This window comes from Saccostrea echinata, unplaced genomic scaffold (assembly GCF_033153115.1).
Source record: "Saccostrea echinata isolate AGI-Se365-2 ecotype Australia unplaced genomic scaffold, CSIRO_AGI_Sech_v1 ptg000002l, whole genome shotgun sequence".
Taxonomy (NCBI): Eukaryota; Metazoa; Mollusca; class Bivalvia; order Ostreida; family Ostreidae; genus Saccostrea; species Saccostrea echinata.
The window spans coordinates 4,628,083-4,645,656 of NW_026889751.1; the positions used below are offsets into that span (position 1 = coordinate 4,628,083).

Sequence of the window (17,574 nt, forward strand, 5' to 3'; positions counted from 1 at the left end):
ACATGTATTAGTAATTCACTTATTCTCAATACGTCTTTGCATGACATGTAAATTATAAGATTTAGTAATATCTGCATATATGTATACATACGCAATTCAGTCCTAGAAAATGCATATATCTATGAGGAAAAATGATATTGCAACGACATTATTTCTAAATGAAAGCAAATATATTTAGCGCTATATAAGGAAGATTTAGTCACAAAAGAAATTTTAAATAGAAAATACAACCATGCCACAAAAATTGTGCAACTTTAGTCCCTCTGTTCACAGTATGCATATATCTGCAATAGTGTAAAGAAACTCACCAATAGGTATATATAACAAAAAAAGAAGCTTAAATTTTGTTTTAAATTTTTCATCGGAAATTTAAATGCATTGAATGTATTAAATGAAACGACCCAGATGTCCCTTAGACACTAGTATAAAATAAAAAGTAAGATGTAAAGACGGATATTGTATATAGTGGATCAACAATGAGTACTCATCAGGGAGATTTTGCTTGTCATAACTTTTCCTGCTCAACCATGAATGTATATGTATTTACATAGGACGTGCATCATAAGACTGTATCAATAATGTTAAATCTTAAACACTTATGGCATACCGAATTAGGGCATTCCGGCAGTACCGCTCTCAGGTTCTTCAATCAATTTCCTGTACATCATAATAATGGGTTGTCTTTCTATCTAGTAGATGAATCAGATCATTGGTGAAAAACTTCCTGGAAATGAATTCCTTTTCTTAAAAACAAATACTTAAATAGATCTATGCAATTTTTCTCGGTTTCTAGCGTTTTCAACGAAAGGAAAATTAGAAATTACCCAAGGTCATTGCACTTAAATGTATATAACTTCAAAATTAGCAGAAATCTAACACAGTCTGGACTCACAACATGTTCAAATCAATAACATTTGCTTTTTGACCTTGAACTTTGATTAAGTGAACTGAAAATACCATTAGTTTTTCTCTATCTCTACGGTAAATATATAATTTTGACCTTTAAACTTGAACTCTGCGTTTAAGTTACTGAATCCATGTATAAGAGAATGAGCTTAAACAAATGAGACCATTATTAGATGTTTGATAGGATGAAACAACACTATATTACACTATATTACATTCTACAAATACAACAAAACTAAATGTATCTATTCTGTATATAAAAACACAATGAAACAAGCATTCTGAGAGTATTGCATTAGCAATACTAGTCCCCTACCGGCAAGTGTAATCTGGTTCCCGCTAAAAATTGAAAATGCCATAATTCCGTCAAAAATCAATGAAGCGGAATGAAATGCAAACTTAATCTACAACTCATCAAAGTAAAGTCACATACTAAAAATCAGCTCAATATCTTCAAGCGTTTAGAAAAACCCTGAAAAATTGAAAAGGTCGTATCCGCCAAAAATTATTGAAGCGGAACGAAATGCAAACTTGATCTGTAGCTTATCAAGATACACTCACATACCAAAAATTAGCTCAATATATGTAAGCGTTTAGAAAAAAAGTACGGAAAACCAAGTGGGACAGACTGACAGACGGATGGACAGACTCAGAGGAAACCTATAGTCCCCTCCGGTTTCACCGGTAGGGGACTAATCATAAATAAAATAAGAAATAAATGAATAGATAAAAAAGTAAACCTAAACTGCCCAAACTCGAAAATCCTATTTCGGGCTGTTGGGTGGATCTTAGATCTTTTGACGGAATTATGCCATTTTCAATTTTTAACGGGAACCAGATTAAACTTGCCGGTAGGGGACTACCGGTAGTATTGCTAACGCAATACTCTCAGAATGCTTGTTTTTGATGGTGTCCTCCCCTTACGGGCCTGAGACTGACACCGAAATAGATGTGGGTATTTTCCTTTATTCATTCTCACTGTGGTGAATACAAGTATTCTGGCTAGAAAGAAACAATTGACCTTTGACAAGGTGACCCCGAAATCAACAAGTGTCGGTCAACCATCCTCTACCATCAGTTGTGTAGTGACAAAGTTTTAATGGTGATTAATGAATATTCACCTCATATTTTTCCAAAATTGGCTTGAAATCTTTTCGTAAGGAACGATGATTTACTATTATAGTAGGTGCAAGATTGTTTTCAAATTGTTTATAAATATATATAACTCGTTGTGATCTTTTACATTTTGTGATTTACTTGCAGAAACTGGGTGTCCATATTTGATGTTTTCGTCATTGTTTCCTGTTTCTTGTCAGCTGGACAAGTGACTCGTTTTAGAGGAGACGATACTGTCATTTCCTACCGCATTAAGTCCCAAGGCGTCATCTATTGAACGTCCGGTTCGGCGCATTATATGGGAAACGTTTACGTCCAATATATAAAAATTAAACCAACGAGAATGGATTGAATTTATTTTGAAAAAAAATGAATTAAAGCAAAATACAGAATATATGTGAAATATTCATGTGAATTTCAGTTATCGATACACTTTCTTATGGTAAACCGCTTTAACAGTATATCCTGGTACATGTACTATTAGATCGATGATTTCCGGCATTAACCAAAGAAATAATTTGATGGAGGAAAACAAACGGAAATATCGCTAATGACATCGATTTTCACTATTTTTTCAAGTACCTCATACTTCTTTCAGTTGAATGTATGAATTATATTGAAAAAATATGTTGATTTCTTTTTTAAAAAAATGATTCAGATGAAATTTCATTGACACCTCTGCATGTATATCAGTTTCAAGCTATCCAATTCAAACCATGAATTTGTCTTTTATGTCAAGTCAAACGTTGCAATATTTGATCTTTTCCATTTGCATTGTAAAATTTTCCATTTGTGTTGTATAATTTTTATTTGTATTGTATAATTTTAAGTTTGTATTGTATGATTTTTATTTGTTTTCTATTATAATTTTCCATTTGTATTGTATAATTTTTCATTTGTATTGTAAAATTTTTATTTGTACATGTATTCTATAATTTTCCATTTGTATTCTATAATTTTTCAATTGTATTATGTAATTTTACATTTTCATTATATGTAAATTTTATTTGTATTCTATAGTTTTTCATTTTTATTGTATAATTTTTCATTGATATTGTATAATTTTTATTTGTATTTTATAATTTTCCATTTGTATTATAATTTTGGATTTGCATTCTATAATATTTTATTTGTATTTTATAATTTTCCATTTGTATTGTAAAAAAAATTATTTGATTTGTATAATTTTTCATTTGCATTGTATATTTCCCATTTGCATTGTATAATTTCTTATTTGTATTCGATATTTTTTTCATTTGTATTTTATCCGAGGATTGTGTATTTATTTCGTTACGAAGGATTTAATTGGTCAAGATTTAGCCTGTATCGTGTTGAAATGATCGAGATGTTCCGGTTTAGCCTGGTTTCCTGGCTCATCCTTGCCAAGGCAAGTGTCGCGGAGTATACGAAGCATAACAGGGACAGGGAACCAGGCTAAAAGCAAACTGGGCTCCTAAATGTATTAGCGTGCATGTTAGAGGACGGCCATTTAGATGAAAAGGGGGCGCTGGTAAATGGCAAATAAATAATCCGTCCTCAGAAATGTTGTCTGAGATAATACTAGTAAAGAATTTGATCTTGACTGCTGGACCCCCCCCCCCCCCTAAGAAATGGGTTTCGCGGGTTCGGGCAGATTTTCTTTTTTTCTTCTTCTCCTACTTGTCTCTGGTCATCTTGGACATAATTATTCTCTCCTGCAAGAGCATGAAAATAAATAATCTGATTCGACAAAATTTTACAGCGCCCCCCCTTAAGAATTAAATGACCGTCCCTTAGCACCCACGCAAATAGAGGAGCTCGGTTCATCCGAAACATTTCGCTTATTTGAACATTATACTACAAAAAAGACTAAAATTTGACCTATGAAATCCTGCACCAAATATACTTTTTTTCATAACTGCAGTATTGCTTTCTTGCTCAAACTTTCGCGATAATCAAACATTTGTGTCCCCAAGATCAGGGGTTCTGGTGTGTGTCGGGGGTGGGGGACCCTATTGATTATTTAGAGAAAATGCAATATTTCTTGAAAAATCTTCTCTGTTCCTGAGTGTTTAGCAAACAAACATGTAGTGTATGGTTATGATGAGCATGGGTGTCTCTTCCTCCAAAACTGTGAATTTCTCGGCCCCTGGAACTAGGGCCCCTGGAGCTACGGCTGGACTGTATTGATTATATACTAGTAGTGAAAATACTTTAATTCTTTGAAAATCTCCTCTGCTCCCGGGCATTAAGTAAACAAACTAATTGCATGTTTATATTGAGCAAGGATGCCTCTTCTAAAATTGTGAATTTCATGGCCCCTGGTTAAGGGGTTCTGGTGCTAAGGTGGGTTATCCTCATACTGAGTATTTTAAAGTGATGGTTATCCTTGATGTTCTTAAACAGGGGTGGATCTAGGGGATGTGGGGTCCCCCCACCCCACCCTGGCCCCAAGAATTTTCAAAGTTTTTAATATCTATGTAAAGTAAAGAAAAAATGTTACCTTGGACCCACAGGAAGCATGGACTGTTCTTAAAACAGTAAGGAGAGTCATGTTTTTGAAGAAAACTGGCTTAAGAAAGTACTAGTGTCTCCCACCCCTCCCCCTACAAAATAGGTTTGGGCAAGTTGTTTACGTTTTTTTTAAAAAAAAAAAAAAAACCATTGCTCGTCAAAAAATTTCCGAGTCTGACATATGGTCCCTACCCCGTTGGAAAAAAAATCTTGATTTCTGGATCCGCCTCTGTTAAATGTGGCTTTGTGGCTTGAAAGAATAACCTTCAAGTGAAGTGTGTAATGTTTACTAAATTATTCCTCCCCATGAACATACCATTGTTTTTAAATAAGGAAACATTCTTTTGCTGCATTTATGACTCCGTAGATAATGAAACTTATATTTATTCTTCCTTGTTTCGTTTATTGGTTCCTCATTTATAACATACATGTTATAAAGATTGGGGACCTTGAAGAAGCTTATTAAATAGTGGACCTGCTTCAAATGATTTCCTGGTTGTTGTTTTTTTTAAATCTGAGATAAATTGAACTATTCTAGGTAAGGCTGGTCGTCAGAGTCTGTATATATAAAATCATCATCCTTATAGGTCCATTTTGGACTTTCCTCTGCCAAAAATTGTTTTTCTCCCAAAACATAGGTTAGAGATCATAATTTGAAACAAGAGAGCTGGAGCGCATCATCATACAAGTCTGCTGTTCTAGTGTAGAGAAGATGCGTCTACTTACTTCTCTATCGTCTACTTTGTTATGTTAGGAGTCCATCAAGGAATTTTAGCTCTACTATTCGAAGCCCATAAGGGCTTAGAACATATTTTTGTATCAAATGTTACTCCTTCTATAGTTTTTGTTTGAACTGAATAAAACTAATACTATTAAGGACAAATATAGATTTCATGGAAACACATATTTCTGTGCGTTAGTTGTTGGTGAACAGTCTTAGCATCGTAATATAGAATCATCAACATGTTATCTAAAAGACTTAATAGCGATTCTCTGTAACCACTTAAACTTCTTTGCCACGTATGGTCACCGATTTTGATGAAACTTTGCCCATTATTACAACTTGACATTAGAAACATATATCAAATAAAATTTCGTTGCTATGTGTCTTGGTTGCCATTGTAACAGCCAGAAAAGTTGAAAAAATTGAGATTTTCAGCTACTTTGAATCTTTATTAAGCCTTAATAAAGACTAAGAAAAACAATCAAACCATTCTCACAAAAACATGACACCTTGTTGCCACTTATGCTATAAAGAAACTATTTAGAATTTATCTCTAAGTAAGTGGTAACCATGGGTACATTTGGAATACATTTTAGATGCTGAAAAACGCTCAAAATTCACTAATTATAGATGTTACATGATCAAACTCAATCAACAACCAAAGAAAAACAATAAAACTATTTGACCTTAAGTAATTAAGTATTGGCAATATTATTCTAAAAATAATTTTCATGGTTGCCATGGTAACACAGTGTAACCATGCAAAATCTGTTGCTAAGATTGGGTTAATGCTACTATCTTTAGGAAAAACAATAAAATTCATGTCTGGCACATATACATCCTTAGGACCTTGCAACACCGACAATATAAGAAAAATTGGGATTAATTGTTACTTTGCAGTGTATCCATGGAAACAACGTACCAGTAGTTTAAAATGATAATTTTTGCTGCTTTAGGAATTTACTTACCTTTTAATCAAGAAACATATTATTTTACTCACCTTGAATAGTACTTATCTGGTAGAACTAAAGTTGAATATCATATATTGATAAAGTTTGTTGAAAAATACAACACTGTTGCTATGGTTACCAAGAAGGGAAAATGTTCGATTTTGTTAATTTTAAATCAACATTAAATCCTATGTGCCAGCTTTTTGCATCCAGTTAGTGGTAGTCAAAATTGAAAGTCAGGTTAGTTGTTCATATATATCAATCATAAAAGTTTTGGGAATCTACATGCAAGGGTACGTATCCAAGGAAACAAAATATTTTTCAGATTTTTATGCATATTTTTTCGGCTAATTTCCATAGCAACGCTCTATTTAAAGATTTGAATTTGAATTGTTTGAAATGTGAAAATTATGGTCACACCAACGCCTTTAAAAATTGATCATCAGTTATATAGAAATATGCTTTTTAAAAAGATAGGATAAGATTAAAACACTAAGAGAGTAAATTTAGAATCCCTTTGTGTATTAAAACCATGGCAACCATTGCCAACCTATAAGAAATATCATATTTCGTCCTTGGTATATGTTACATGGATCTCTTGTCTATTATTTGCTTGCATTTCAACCTAAAAATTGTTTTTATTCTTAAGTGTATGACTTTATAAAATTAAGTGAACAAAATTATTACTTTTAAATACTTTGTTTCCATAGTAACGTATGTAATAGTTGATTTACCAAACATGTTTATCATGCATTTAAGACATCAGACCTTCAACTTTCAAAAACAGTCATTGCCATTTGTTTGCTTTGCTGCAAACGTTAACTGGGGGACTCTGAAGATGTTGAAAAATGCCATTTTTCAAACTTTAGGACATGTTGCTATGGTAACCATGACATGTAGCAACCAATTTTTGCCTGAATTGAGTTTACGGTATCAAAGACTTCTATCATAGAGAGTTTGGAGAAATTCTGAGACTATGCGTGCCACAGCTCTTATATAAAAGTTCAAGTCATTACAGAGAATGGCTCTTAATTATTACTGTTTCCTACTGCAGTTTTTCTCCGATTTGGACAAAACTTTGTATATAGAAGCCTATACAATGGTAAATAATTTTTTCGGGCATTTTTTATAACAACAGTGGGTTTTTTCTATTAAATTTGTTAGAATTTGAAATAAAAATCAAATTTACTTCATTTTGCTACTTATAAAAGAAGTGTTTGATTTGAAAAAAATATAGGTAGAAATTTTAGTAGTTGTTTACATATACACAATTTTATTGTACCGCTTTGATAGTTAATGAGATTTACTGCTACTGAAAATAGCACAGTAAAAAAATCATTTCCATTTCTGTAAACCATAAATCATGTCAATCATAACTGCATGAAATACTTTACTTTCCGGATTCAATTTTTTTTAATTTATTGAATTTCATTATAGATATGAAAGTATAGATTTTGAGAATGCAAGAATAAGGATGACTTTATAGGAAACGCTCTCCATAAAAATACATGTTCGCTTTAGCAATAATTTCTTTAGCATTTTTATTACCTTATGTCCTTAAATGACAAAATGTTGTCACATCTTAAAAGAATGTTTAGAGGAAAATTGCCTAAAGCACACATTTTTTTTCAGACTTAAGAAAACTATGGTTAAAAATCTCGGCCTGAACAACAGTCTCGTCAGAAACGTCTGATTTTTTTTAAAATATGGACACATTTAGATTTCTCTGCTTGGTTCTCACGAGTTATTAACAGTTACCCGTGAATTCATCGGACCTATCTTCTCATTAAAATAACTCCATTCCTCCTGAATCTTGTTAATTGGACCAGAAACCATTTCTTTTCTCATTGCACAATCGACATGTATGTAAGAAAACAAATTTATATAAAAAAAAAAATAAGTTGGTTATTTTTATTTTTTTTATTTATTTTCTTTCTTTTTTATTTTATTTATTAATTAATTAATTAATTTTTTTTTTTTTGGCCTCAAAGATGAGAGACGGTCAAAAATCCAATTAGATATCAATCACGTGACCGTGTGACGTCAAAGATAACAATGGCTGACCAGCTTGAACATATTTTATTGTAATTAATAAATATAATGGGATTGGGCACAAGTTCTGAAAACTTATTACGCCCTCTCCCTACATGTAAATTACATATTTAAATCGTCACAGTTAAACATGAAGTTTTAAAGTATACAATAACTGCAAAAGTTTACAAAACGATGCATTTTGCTGATATATCGATACACTTAATTTTGTACCAATGCATATACTGATACATTAGTTAATGCTAACAAGGAAATCTACCAGAATGTTTAATAAATAATTGAACAAAAGAAAAGAGACGTTCATTTTCTGCAGCATTCAATGAATCTACCCCCCATAATAAGACATGAGTATCTAGAATGTGGATCTTGGCAAATTGTAAAAATTTATTTAAGACCAGCTCACTAAAATATACGCGATACAACCTGGATTTTCTGCGTTATGGACGACCAAATCACTGATTTTTTTCAATTTGAATTCGGATATCCGACTTTATATTTTTGAACTGTCAGCAAGAGAAAAATCCGCAAAATCTGTCAGCATGAATGATTTGTAAAATAGAAGCGAAGATAACGAGGGAGACCCGGCAAAGACGAAGAAACTTGCCTAACAATACAATTTGATTTTTCATCTCATCACACGTGTAAACCAATTTTATTCACAAAATTAACATTATACAACTTTTTATTGTACATACTTATAATATTAATTTATGCAAGTATACCTTTGTATACTTTGTAAAGGCTGACAGACTGAAAAAATAATGTCCCAATCACAAAACATTACCGTAATCGGAGCTACAGATTCTAAACGTTTAGAATAAAAAACAAAAATATTACAAAAGCCTTATACCTTAAAACTAGTTTATATTTCTAGATACATGTAGTTATTGAAATACACGCTAGGAATTAAAATTTTCAGCATTTTTCATAATTAGTCTGCATTTGTTGTTGCTAACTCCGTTAACTTCTCTCTATCACTGAATTGTCGCCTATGACGTCAGAGCAGTATTTCGTCGAAATCCGATTGAAATATGCATATCGCCGTATTTGAATTTCAACTCTCAATATATGCTTAAAATATGCATACAACAACGTTTATTGGATTCAGTATTTTAACAATCAAGGTTGTATATAATATATAATTACGATTTTTTAAGAGCATGCGATAAGTCCTAAAAGTGAAAAATTTAACTCAGAAACACTTCCTATGGACGATGGATGGACCAGATTCGTCGTATTCCTGTTTGCTGATCCACATCTGTTCGAAGGTGGATAGAGAAGCAAGGATAGAACCACCAATCCAGACGGAATATTTCCTCTCTGGTGATGCAATGACCTTGATTTCCATTGTGCTAGGAGCTAAAGCTGTGATTTCCTTCTGCATCCGGTCGGCAAAACCAGGGCACATGGTAGTACCACCAGATAACACTGCATTAGCGAATAAGTCTTTACGAATATCAGCATCACATTCCTTAATGCTATTGAATGTTAATTCATGAATACCAGTGGATTCTGCTTCAAGGAGGCAAGGCTTGAACATGACCTCAGGACATCTGAACCTTGCATTACCAATGGTGATGACCTTTCCGTCAGGAAGTTCAAAGCTCTCCTCTACAGATGATGAAGATGTAGCAGTTGCCATTTCCTGTTCGAAATCTAGAGCAACATAGCACAATTTCTCTTTAATGTCTTTGACAATTTCTCTTTCAGCCGTGGTTGTGAAGGAATAACCACGTTCTATAAGGAGTTTCATGAGGTAATGCGTCAGATCGCGCCCAGCAAGTTTCAGTCTCTTAGTGGCGTGGGGAAAGTAATAACCCTCGTAGATTGGTACTGTGTGCGACACACCATCACCGGCATCAATTACAATACCAGTTACCTTACCATTAGAAAACAGTGCAAGTACAGCCTGAATAGCGACGTACATGGCGGGGGAGTTGAAGGTTTCGAACATAATCTGTGTCATCTTTTCTCTGTTGGCCTTTGGGTTAAGTGGAGCCTCGGTCAGAAGGACAGGGTGTTCCTCTGGGGCCACACGGAGTTCATTGTAGAAGGTGTGATGCCAGATCTTCTCCATGTCATTCCAGCTGGTGACAATGCCACGTTTTATCGGATACACTGTAAAATATTGTCGATTTTGAAGAATGCAACTGTAACAAGTAATGCTGTTGTACAGTCATGTTTTTAAAGGAAATGTTTAATAACTCAACCATACTTGGTCGATATTAGTCCAGTGGTTCTCGGAAAGAAATGAAATAGTGGGGGGGCGGGGGGGGGGAACTGACAAAAGAGGGGTCGAAGTCAACACATGAGGTACAAATTCGATTACCTAGAACATTTTACTGTTATAGAGCATCTGGCAAAGGGCACTACATAGGTTTTTCGTACCAAATGCATAAAGATGGCATTGTCTTATTCCAAATTGTAATTGCATAAGAAAATGTGTGAAACTGTCAGCAAAAAGAAAAAAAAAGTGCTGGGTACCAACTATATAATTTTTCATCTTCTCATATTAAAGCCTACATGGAAATGCAGTAATTGATTTTTAACCCCCCCCCCCCCCCAAAAAAAAAGATGTATGCATACCATGCACAATCAATTATAGGTTTAATGTGAATAGAGATTTTCGTATTTCTCATTATCCATAACAGAATTTTACTACATTTGAGGGCGAGGATACCTCCGTTAGCCCTGGCCTCGTCTCCTACATAGGTGTCTTTATATTCTATGCCAACCATGATACCCTGAAAAGGACAGTTTTGACATATGGAAGATAAGTTTTTTCATCAAAGGCTAACATGTTTATCTTGAATAACCAACAATATATTACGGACACATATATATGCTATCAGATTAACTTTTCACATGGGCGATATTCCATATATCAATATTTGTGAACAGACGTTGAAAAAGGTTAGAGACACGCAAGTATATAAATTCAACATAATTGATGAACCTAATTATAGTCTATGCTTTTCTTTTTATTTAATCAAGCGATTATAAATATTTTTTTTTAATTTTCTTGCCTTCTGTTTGGGGCGACCAACAATGGTCGGAAACACCGCACGAGGACCGTCATCTCCAGCATATCCGGCTTTGCACATATCTGAACCATTGTCAATTACTATCGGTGGCTTATGTACATCTCCCATTCTTTAGATGCATGTATCAGTGATATTCTATCTTCAGTTATAAGAAAACCTGTGGATGGATCTCTTAATGTATCAATACTTCCAAGGCATCCCTCTGTCAAATTGGGTAAGAATGGTGTTGAACTAGATTGAAAATTGTTTCCCCACCGCAAGTTTGAACTTTCCCTCATATTTCAGAATCCTTCAATATTTCTACAAACTAGAAAAAAAAATTAAAACGTTTTTATCTCAATTTCATCTACTATTAGGATATATCAATGCAAAATAAAATAATACAAAATTGATAATACTTAACATTTCACCACAAAACAAACAGACACGAATTAAGCGGTTTGCATAAAATTTACCCTACAAACTTGATCTTGATTCACAATGATGTCTAAGCAGCTTAATTTACGGGTACATTTTCAACAGAGTCAGGGCCATCTCAATCAAGAAAACATTGATGTTGTCATCAATTATTGCCCAGGAAATAAATGAAGTAAAATCTTGATCATTAAACCGCTTCGATTTCTGTGATGAAGACACACGTCTGAATGATTGAGACTATAGTCGAGAAGATTTACGGAAAACTTCTAATCGGGTGAAAATCGAACAAAAACGATACCGTTTTAAACTTTATAATTTTCTCAAGTAACTGTTGGCTGCATAAAATATGAATTAGAATCAGATACATGTATCACCTATGATCAAAAATATATTTGACTTAATGAATATGAAACACAAACTTTGTAATGTACGTTTTTATGCGATAAGTTAAATTTAATGTTCTAAAAGAAAAAGGACCTGTGGTTTTGTCGATAGTAAATGATAAGCAATTTTGTATATTACATATGAAAAACATATATATTTTTGAAGATGTACTTCATGAAAGTAAATATATTGTATATCTCGTTATAAAGGGAAAGAACATTCTGATGTATAATCTTTTTAATGTATAGTTAACCTTTGATTCTGAATAACTTCTCCCACCTCAGTCCTATACACCATAACTTAACTTATATGTATAGAGCAGCCGGTCCTCCGTGCTGCAATAATGACTTTTTATCACATATTAATTTCTAAAGGAGTTTGGAGTTAATTCCCATATGCCTTCACCTCCGACAAAGGTTAAAACATAAATTTGGTGGGTAGTAATCAATTTTACAGCGGGTCCTATAACTTAATTCTTTATAACTACCTGCACACTGTCTCCAACATAAGACATATATATATATATATATATATATATATATATATATATATATATATATATATATATATATATATATATATATATATATATATATATATATATATGTGATAAAGGATAGAGGGCAAAGGTCACCGATTCGTAATGAAAGCAGTACCTTTGAAACAGAGACGAACAGAGAATAAAAACAGTATTGCTTGCCCAATTTTTAAAACAGAATAAATTAAATCAATAATTACACTGCATCTCCTACTATATATATAGGTACCATCAAAACTAAATTTATACATTTCATTGCCACTATTTTTTCTTTAGCAAATACATTATTATTTGTCATAGAAAACTCAATCCTGATTTCCTACAAACAAAACTTGCCTGGAAACATAGTCTACATCCCTCTTGCATTTTTAAATAATCACATAATTACATAGATGGCTTTAATCTAACATAACTCACATAACCAATCGTACAATGAAATCCGTCTTTATTGACTCACAGATCTCCGAATTGCAAAATACCCTGGATCAAGTTTATAACTAGACGCCATTTCTTTTCTAACTAATACCACTGAAACATGAAGTCAGCCTAAGTAAAGAGAAATAGCTATATTGTGATGAATTTTTAAAACATGAAAATACCCGAGTCACTTCGAAATGACAAATATATTCTGACCACTTGTCTCGCGAGATTTGACACATTGCGAAGTATGAAAAAATATCTGAAAATTACCAGAATAGAAAAGGCAAAGGTCTGTTTGAAATGTGTGTCATTTTGTGTAAATTTAGATATGAATGAACTTCGTAAACAGCTGAGTCGACATGTTTTACTACAGGTGTTCATAAAGCGTGACGAATAAATGACACATCAGTTAAAACGAATACCTGTGACATTAGTCATTCTATAACAGCTTACTGAGATAATTTTGTGACATCGTCCATAATTTATATAAAAGTCAGTGGCTAATCTATAGCTTCATAGGTTTTCTTTAAAAAAAAACAAAACAAAAAAAAAGCAATTAATTCAAGGGATTTCCAGTAGGATTATATAGAGAATACCATCCTTTAGAACCTTGCACAAAAGCATGGTACCTTAATTTTATTTAATGATTCAATCACAATTTCTTGGCAAAAATTATATATTACAGAGGTTCGAGTCGCCTGGCCCAAATATCAGTCCACACATGACTATTATTTACTTACTACTATATGTACATTGTACATTTATATGCCAAGATTCACTTTTATATAATCTTATCTACTTTATAAATTAGAAGACGTATTATTCTTTTCTCGTCGAAACATATGTATATATTTAAAAAAAAATGCATTTTCTGTAGTAAGCTCTACATTGCATCACATGTATGGCGTAGTGTAACAGGGTTTTCTTATGAACTGCTTACACGATGGTACATCTCCTAAATACTTATCACAAAATAAAACACAATACATTTATAGTTTTAATATTTATTAATATATCAGTAACATATGTAAATATAAATAACAAAATATAAAATTATCAAAAATGAAATATTATCATCTTGATATCATGAGAAGTATGTAAAATTCTGCAATATGCAAAAATTAAATGTAGTAAAAGGATAAATGAGTCTTTAGAAGCATTTCCTGTGAACAATGGATGGACCAGATTCGTCGTATTCCTGTTTGCTAATCCACATCTGTTGGAAGGTGGATAGAGAAGCAAGGATAGAACCACCAATCCAGACGGAGTATTTCCTCTCTGGTGGAGCAATGATCTTGATCTTCATTGTGCTAGGAGCTAAAGCTGTGATTTCTTTCTGCATACGGTCAGCAATACCGGGATACATGGTTGAACCACCAGATAATACTGTATTAGCGTACAAGTCTTTACGGATATCAACATCACATTTCATGATACTGTTGTATGTAGTTTCATGGATTCCAGAAGATTCCATTCCTAGGAAAGATGGCTGGAACATGGCTTCTGGACATCTGAATCGCTCGTTGCCAATAGTGATGACCTGTCCGTCAGGGAGTTCATAGCTCTTCTCTAGGGCTGAAGAAGATGCAGCAGTTGCCATTTCCTGTTCAAAATCTAGAGCAACATAGCATAATTTCTCTTTAATGTCTCTGACGATTTCTCTTTCAGCTGTGGTTGTGAAGGAATAACCGCGTTCTGTAAGGATTTTCATGAGGTAGTCGGTGAGATCACGACCAGCGAGATCCAGTCTCATAATGGCGTGAGGGAGGGCGTATCCCTCATAGATGGGTACTGTGTGAGAAACACCGTCTCCAGAGTCGAGTACAATACCAGTTGTACGTCCGGAAGCGTACAGGGAAAGTACGGCCTGGATAGCGACGTACATGGCGGGGGAGTTGAAGGTTTCGAACATGATCTGTGTCATCTTTTCTCTGTTGGCCTTTGGGTTAAGTGGAGCCTCGGTCAGAAGGACAGGATGTTCCTCTGGGGCCACACGGAGTTCGTTGTAGAAGGTGTGATGCCAGATCTTCTCCATATCGTCCCAGTTTGTAACGATTCCGTGTTCAATGGGGTATTTCAGGGTGAGGATACCCCTCTTGCTTTGGGCCTCGTCTCCTACATAGCTGTCCTTCTGTCCCATACCAACCATTACACCCTAAGTAATAAAAATAAATGTGAATTTTAATTCATAAAATTTCGTTCCCATACCAACCATTACACCCTAAATAATAAAAATAAATGTGAATTTTAATTCATAAAATTTCGTTCGATTATTTCAATAAAAGTTAAATTTATCATTATAATCATCCTCTAAACGGAAGGGGTCCTCCGTCCACATGTGGTTCTGGGACGGAATTCCACTACCGCGTGTGGACTCAGGACCCCTGATTTTGTAAGAATGCATTATAGTAAGATGATCCATTTTACATTTTTTAAAAAGATTTTATCAGGTGATTCTAAGCACACTGCACTATAGGATAACTGTTTTACATGAAGTATGACATAAAAATAATGTTTATTTCGGAACTTTTTAATTTAGTTAGACAGACTTGCAAATTTAGAATGAAATTGGGGACATTTACAAGATGTATTAACTTGTACTAAAACTATTCACTGTGATATTAGACATTTATTTTGTTAGGCTGTTTATGTGTAATTACCACGCCTTAATTTTGATACCAAGCGTAAACACCGTTTTTCATTTTCAATATGGTTTTGATATAAGAAATATATAAATATTTAAAGAAGATAAGAGCAATAGGACAGAGTACATTATTATCGTAAAATTTACTGTCTTTATAATTTTTTAAAATTGAATTTTTCCTACCTGATGTCTGGGGCGTCCGACGATGGAGGGAAATACAGCTCTGGGGGCATCGTCTCCGGCGAATCCGGCCTTGCACATTCCGGATCCATTGTCGATAACTAAAGCTGCAACGTCTTCGTCTCCCATTTTTTTTCTTTTTGGATGTAAAATTAATTCTATTCACTCTAGGATCTCCAGGTATAATGAGTGAGGATCTCGGTCATTGCGACTGTTTAAATACACCAGTGAAACAGTCAACTAGAAAAAAATCGCCTTATATGGTAAAAAAGTGTTTGAGTTTAAATGTCTGGGAATAACCTGATACACCCGCAGGAAGTTGTATAATAGAGGTCGGTATGTGGATATGTGTCAACAGGTTTAGGTAGTTTAAAAAACCTGGTCTTTTCTAGCTGTAGGTGTTCCATGGGCATGACGAAGGAATGACACGTCAGTAGAAACTATGTATGTACATCAAGAATCTTGCCATGCAAGTCACCTGTTTTTGATCGATTAAAAACATTTGTAGTATTTTATTATGCATTATGTCATGTTTTTATCAGACCCTATTCCATTCATCATTTACAGATGATTACAAAATAACAAAAGACACCAGCAGGTTTGAAAGACCTTCCAGAAGTGTTTGAACTTACGTTATTAGCTATATGGCGTTATTGAGGTCGCTAATTTCAATTAATTTTTTTTATATACGTTTATATATATATTTTTTTAATTTTTAAGTCTCATTCTCAATTTTGGGAACTCTAGAAGACAATTATTTAAAATCCTATTAAGTAAAAACACCACAAAATTTATTGTGTGTCCTGTTTTATTTATCATTTTACTGATATCCAGATTATACTGAAATCATTACTCTACTTATTCAGATCCAAATTGATTTTCAAAAATCATTTTAGTGTGAATTTTTTTTCCTGATTTTTTTTAAATCTATTTATTGATTTATTTATCTTATTAGTTCTTTTTGTTTTTGATTGATCAGTAATCTGTCAAATTTATTCGATGCGGACCATTTTACGAACAAAATGATCTACCTCTGTTTTCTAGAGAGGATTTAAACGGAAGAAATCAATTCGAAATCATAGAGGATAGGCGCATACAACTTATAGTCCAGCGCATTATAACAAAACAAGAGAACAATTGAAACACCTGCATAATATAAATATAAAACCAGTGCACATATAATTAAAAACTCTTAAAGACATTAAGACAGGGGGCATATATGCATTACTAGATTAAATACCTGCAGTGGTTAGGAATGTAACCGCCAAATATACAGTGTAGGTGGATCAGGGATAACTTCTGTCATAGATTAAGATCCCCCTGTCTAATTTTTACTTGATCGAGTGGAATTCCCCCCTTGGAAAAATGTGTGCTTTAGAAGAGACTTTCCCAGGGGAAAATGATAAGCTAGAGTCATTCTCTCCCCCCCCCCCCCTTTAATTAACAATCAAAGTGAGATTCCCCTTCTATAATGCTCATATGTAATTATATGTTAGTGATAAAGTGAGGACTTTAACATATTTTTCAAGGGTTTGGGTTAATTTCATGAGTTTTGGAGACATCGGTGGATCTGGAGGAGCTACCTGGGATGCCCCGTTTGATTCTAGAGAGAGAGAGAGAGAGATTTGGTATTTTCTGATTTCAGAAAATCCTTAAAATGTTTATATGATTTACATTTCTTCTCCCCGGTTGGGGCCTCTGTATCA

At 33.6% G+C, this 17,574-nt stretch overlaps 2 protein-coding genes across 2 annotated transcripts in view; one reads left to right on the forward strand and one right to left on the reverse strand.

Moving 5' to 3' along the window:
• LOC133205673 (actin, cytoplasmic-like) overlaps positions 1 to 17,574 on the forward strand; it is a 222,067-nt gene that overhangs the window by 105,461 nt on the left and 99,032 nt on the right. The window lies entirely within an intron of this gene.
• Positions 9,419 to 16,037, reverse strand: LOC133205640 (actin-like). The gene is made up of 3 exons (XM_061341484.1): positions 15,872 to 16,037; positions 14,458 to 15,199; positions 9,419 to 10,173 (listed from the first exon to the last, which is right to left on the reverse strand). Exons 1-3 carry the CDS (start codon positions 15,995 to 15,997, stop codon positions 9,434 to 9,436), a joined length of 1,608 nt encoding a protein of 535 aa, XP_061197468.1. The 5' UTR covers positions 15,998 to 16,037; the 3' UTR covers positions 9,419 to 9,433.

Excerpts from the sequence above, each read along its gene's own strand:
- LOC133205640 (XM_061341484.1), bottom strand. The coding sequence starts at position 15,997 with ATGGGAGACGAAGACGTTGCAGCTTTAGTTATCGACAATGGATCCGGA. Across the intron at positions 15,200-15,871 it reads TCGGACGCCCCAGACATCAG|GGTGTAATGGTTGGTATGGG; the intron begins GTAGGAAAAATT and ends TTTATTACTTAG. Across the intron at positions 10,174-14,457 it reads CATGAAATGTGATGTTGATA|CCGCCATGTACGTCGCTATT; the intron begins TCCGTAAAGACT and ends CCTTCAACTCCC.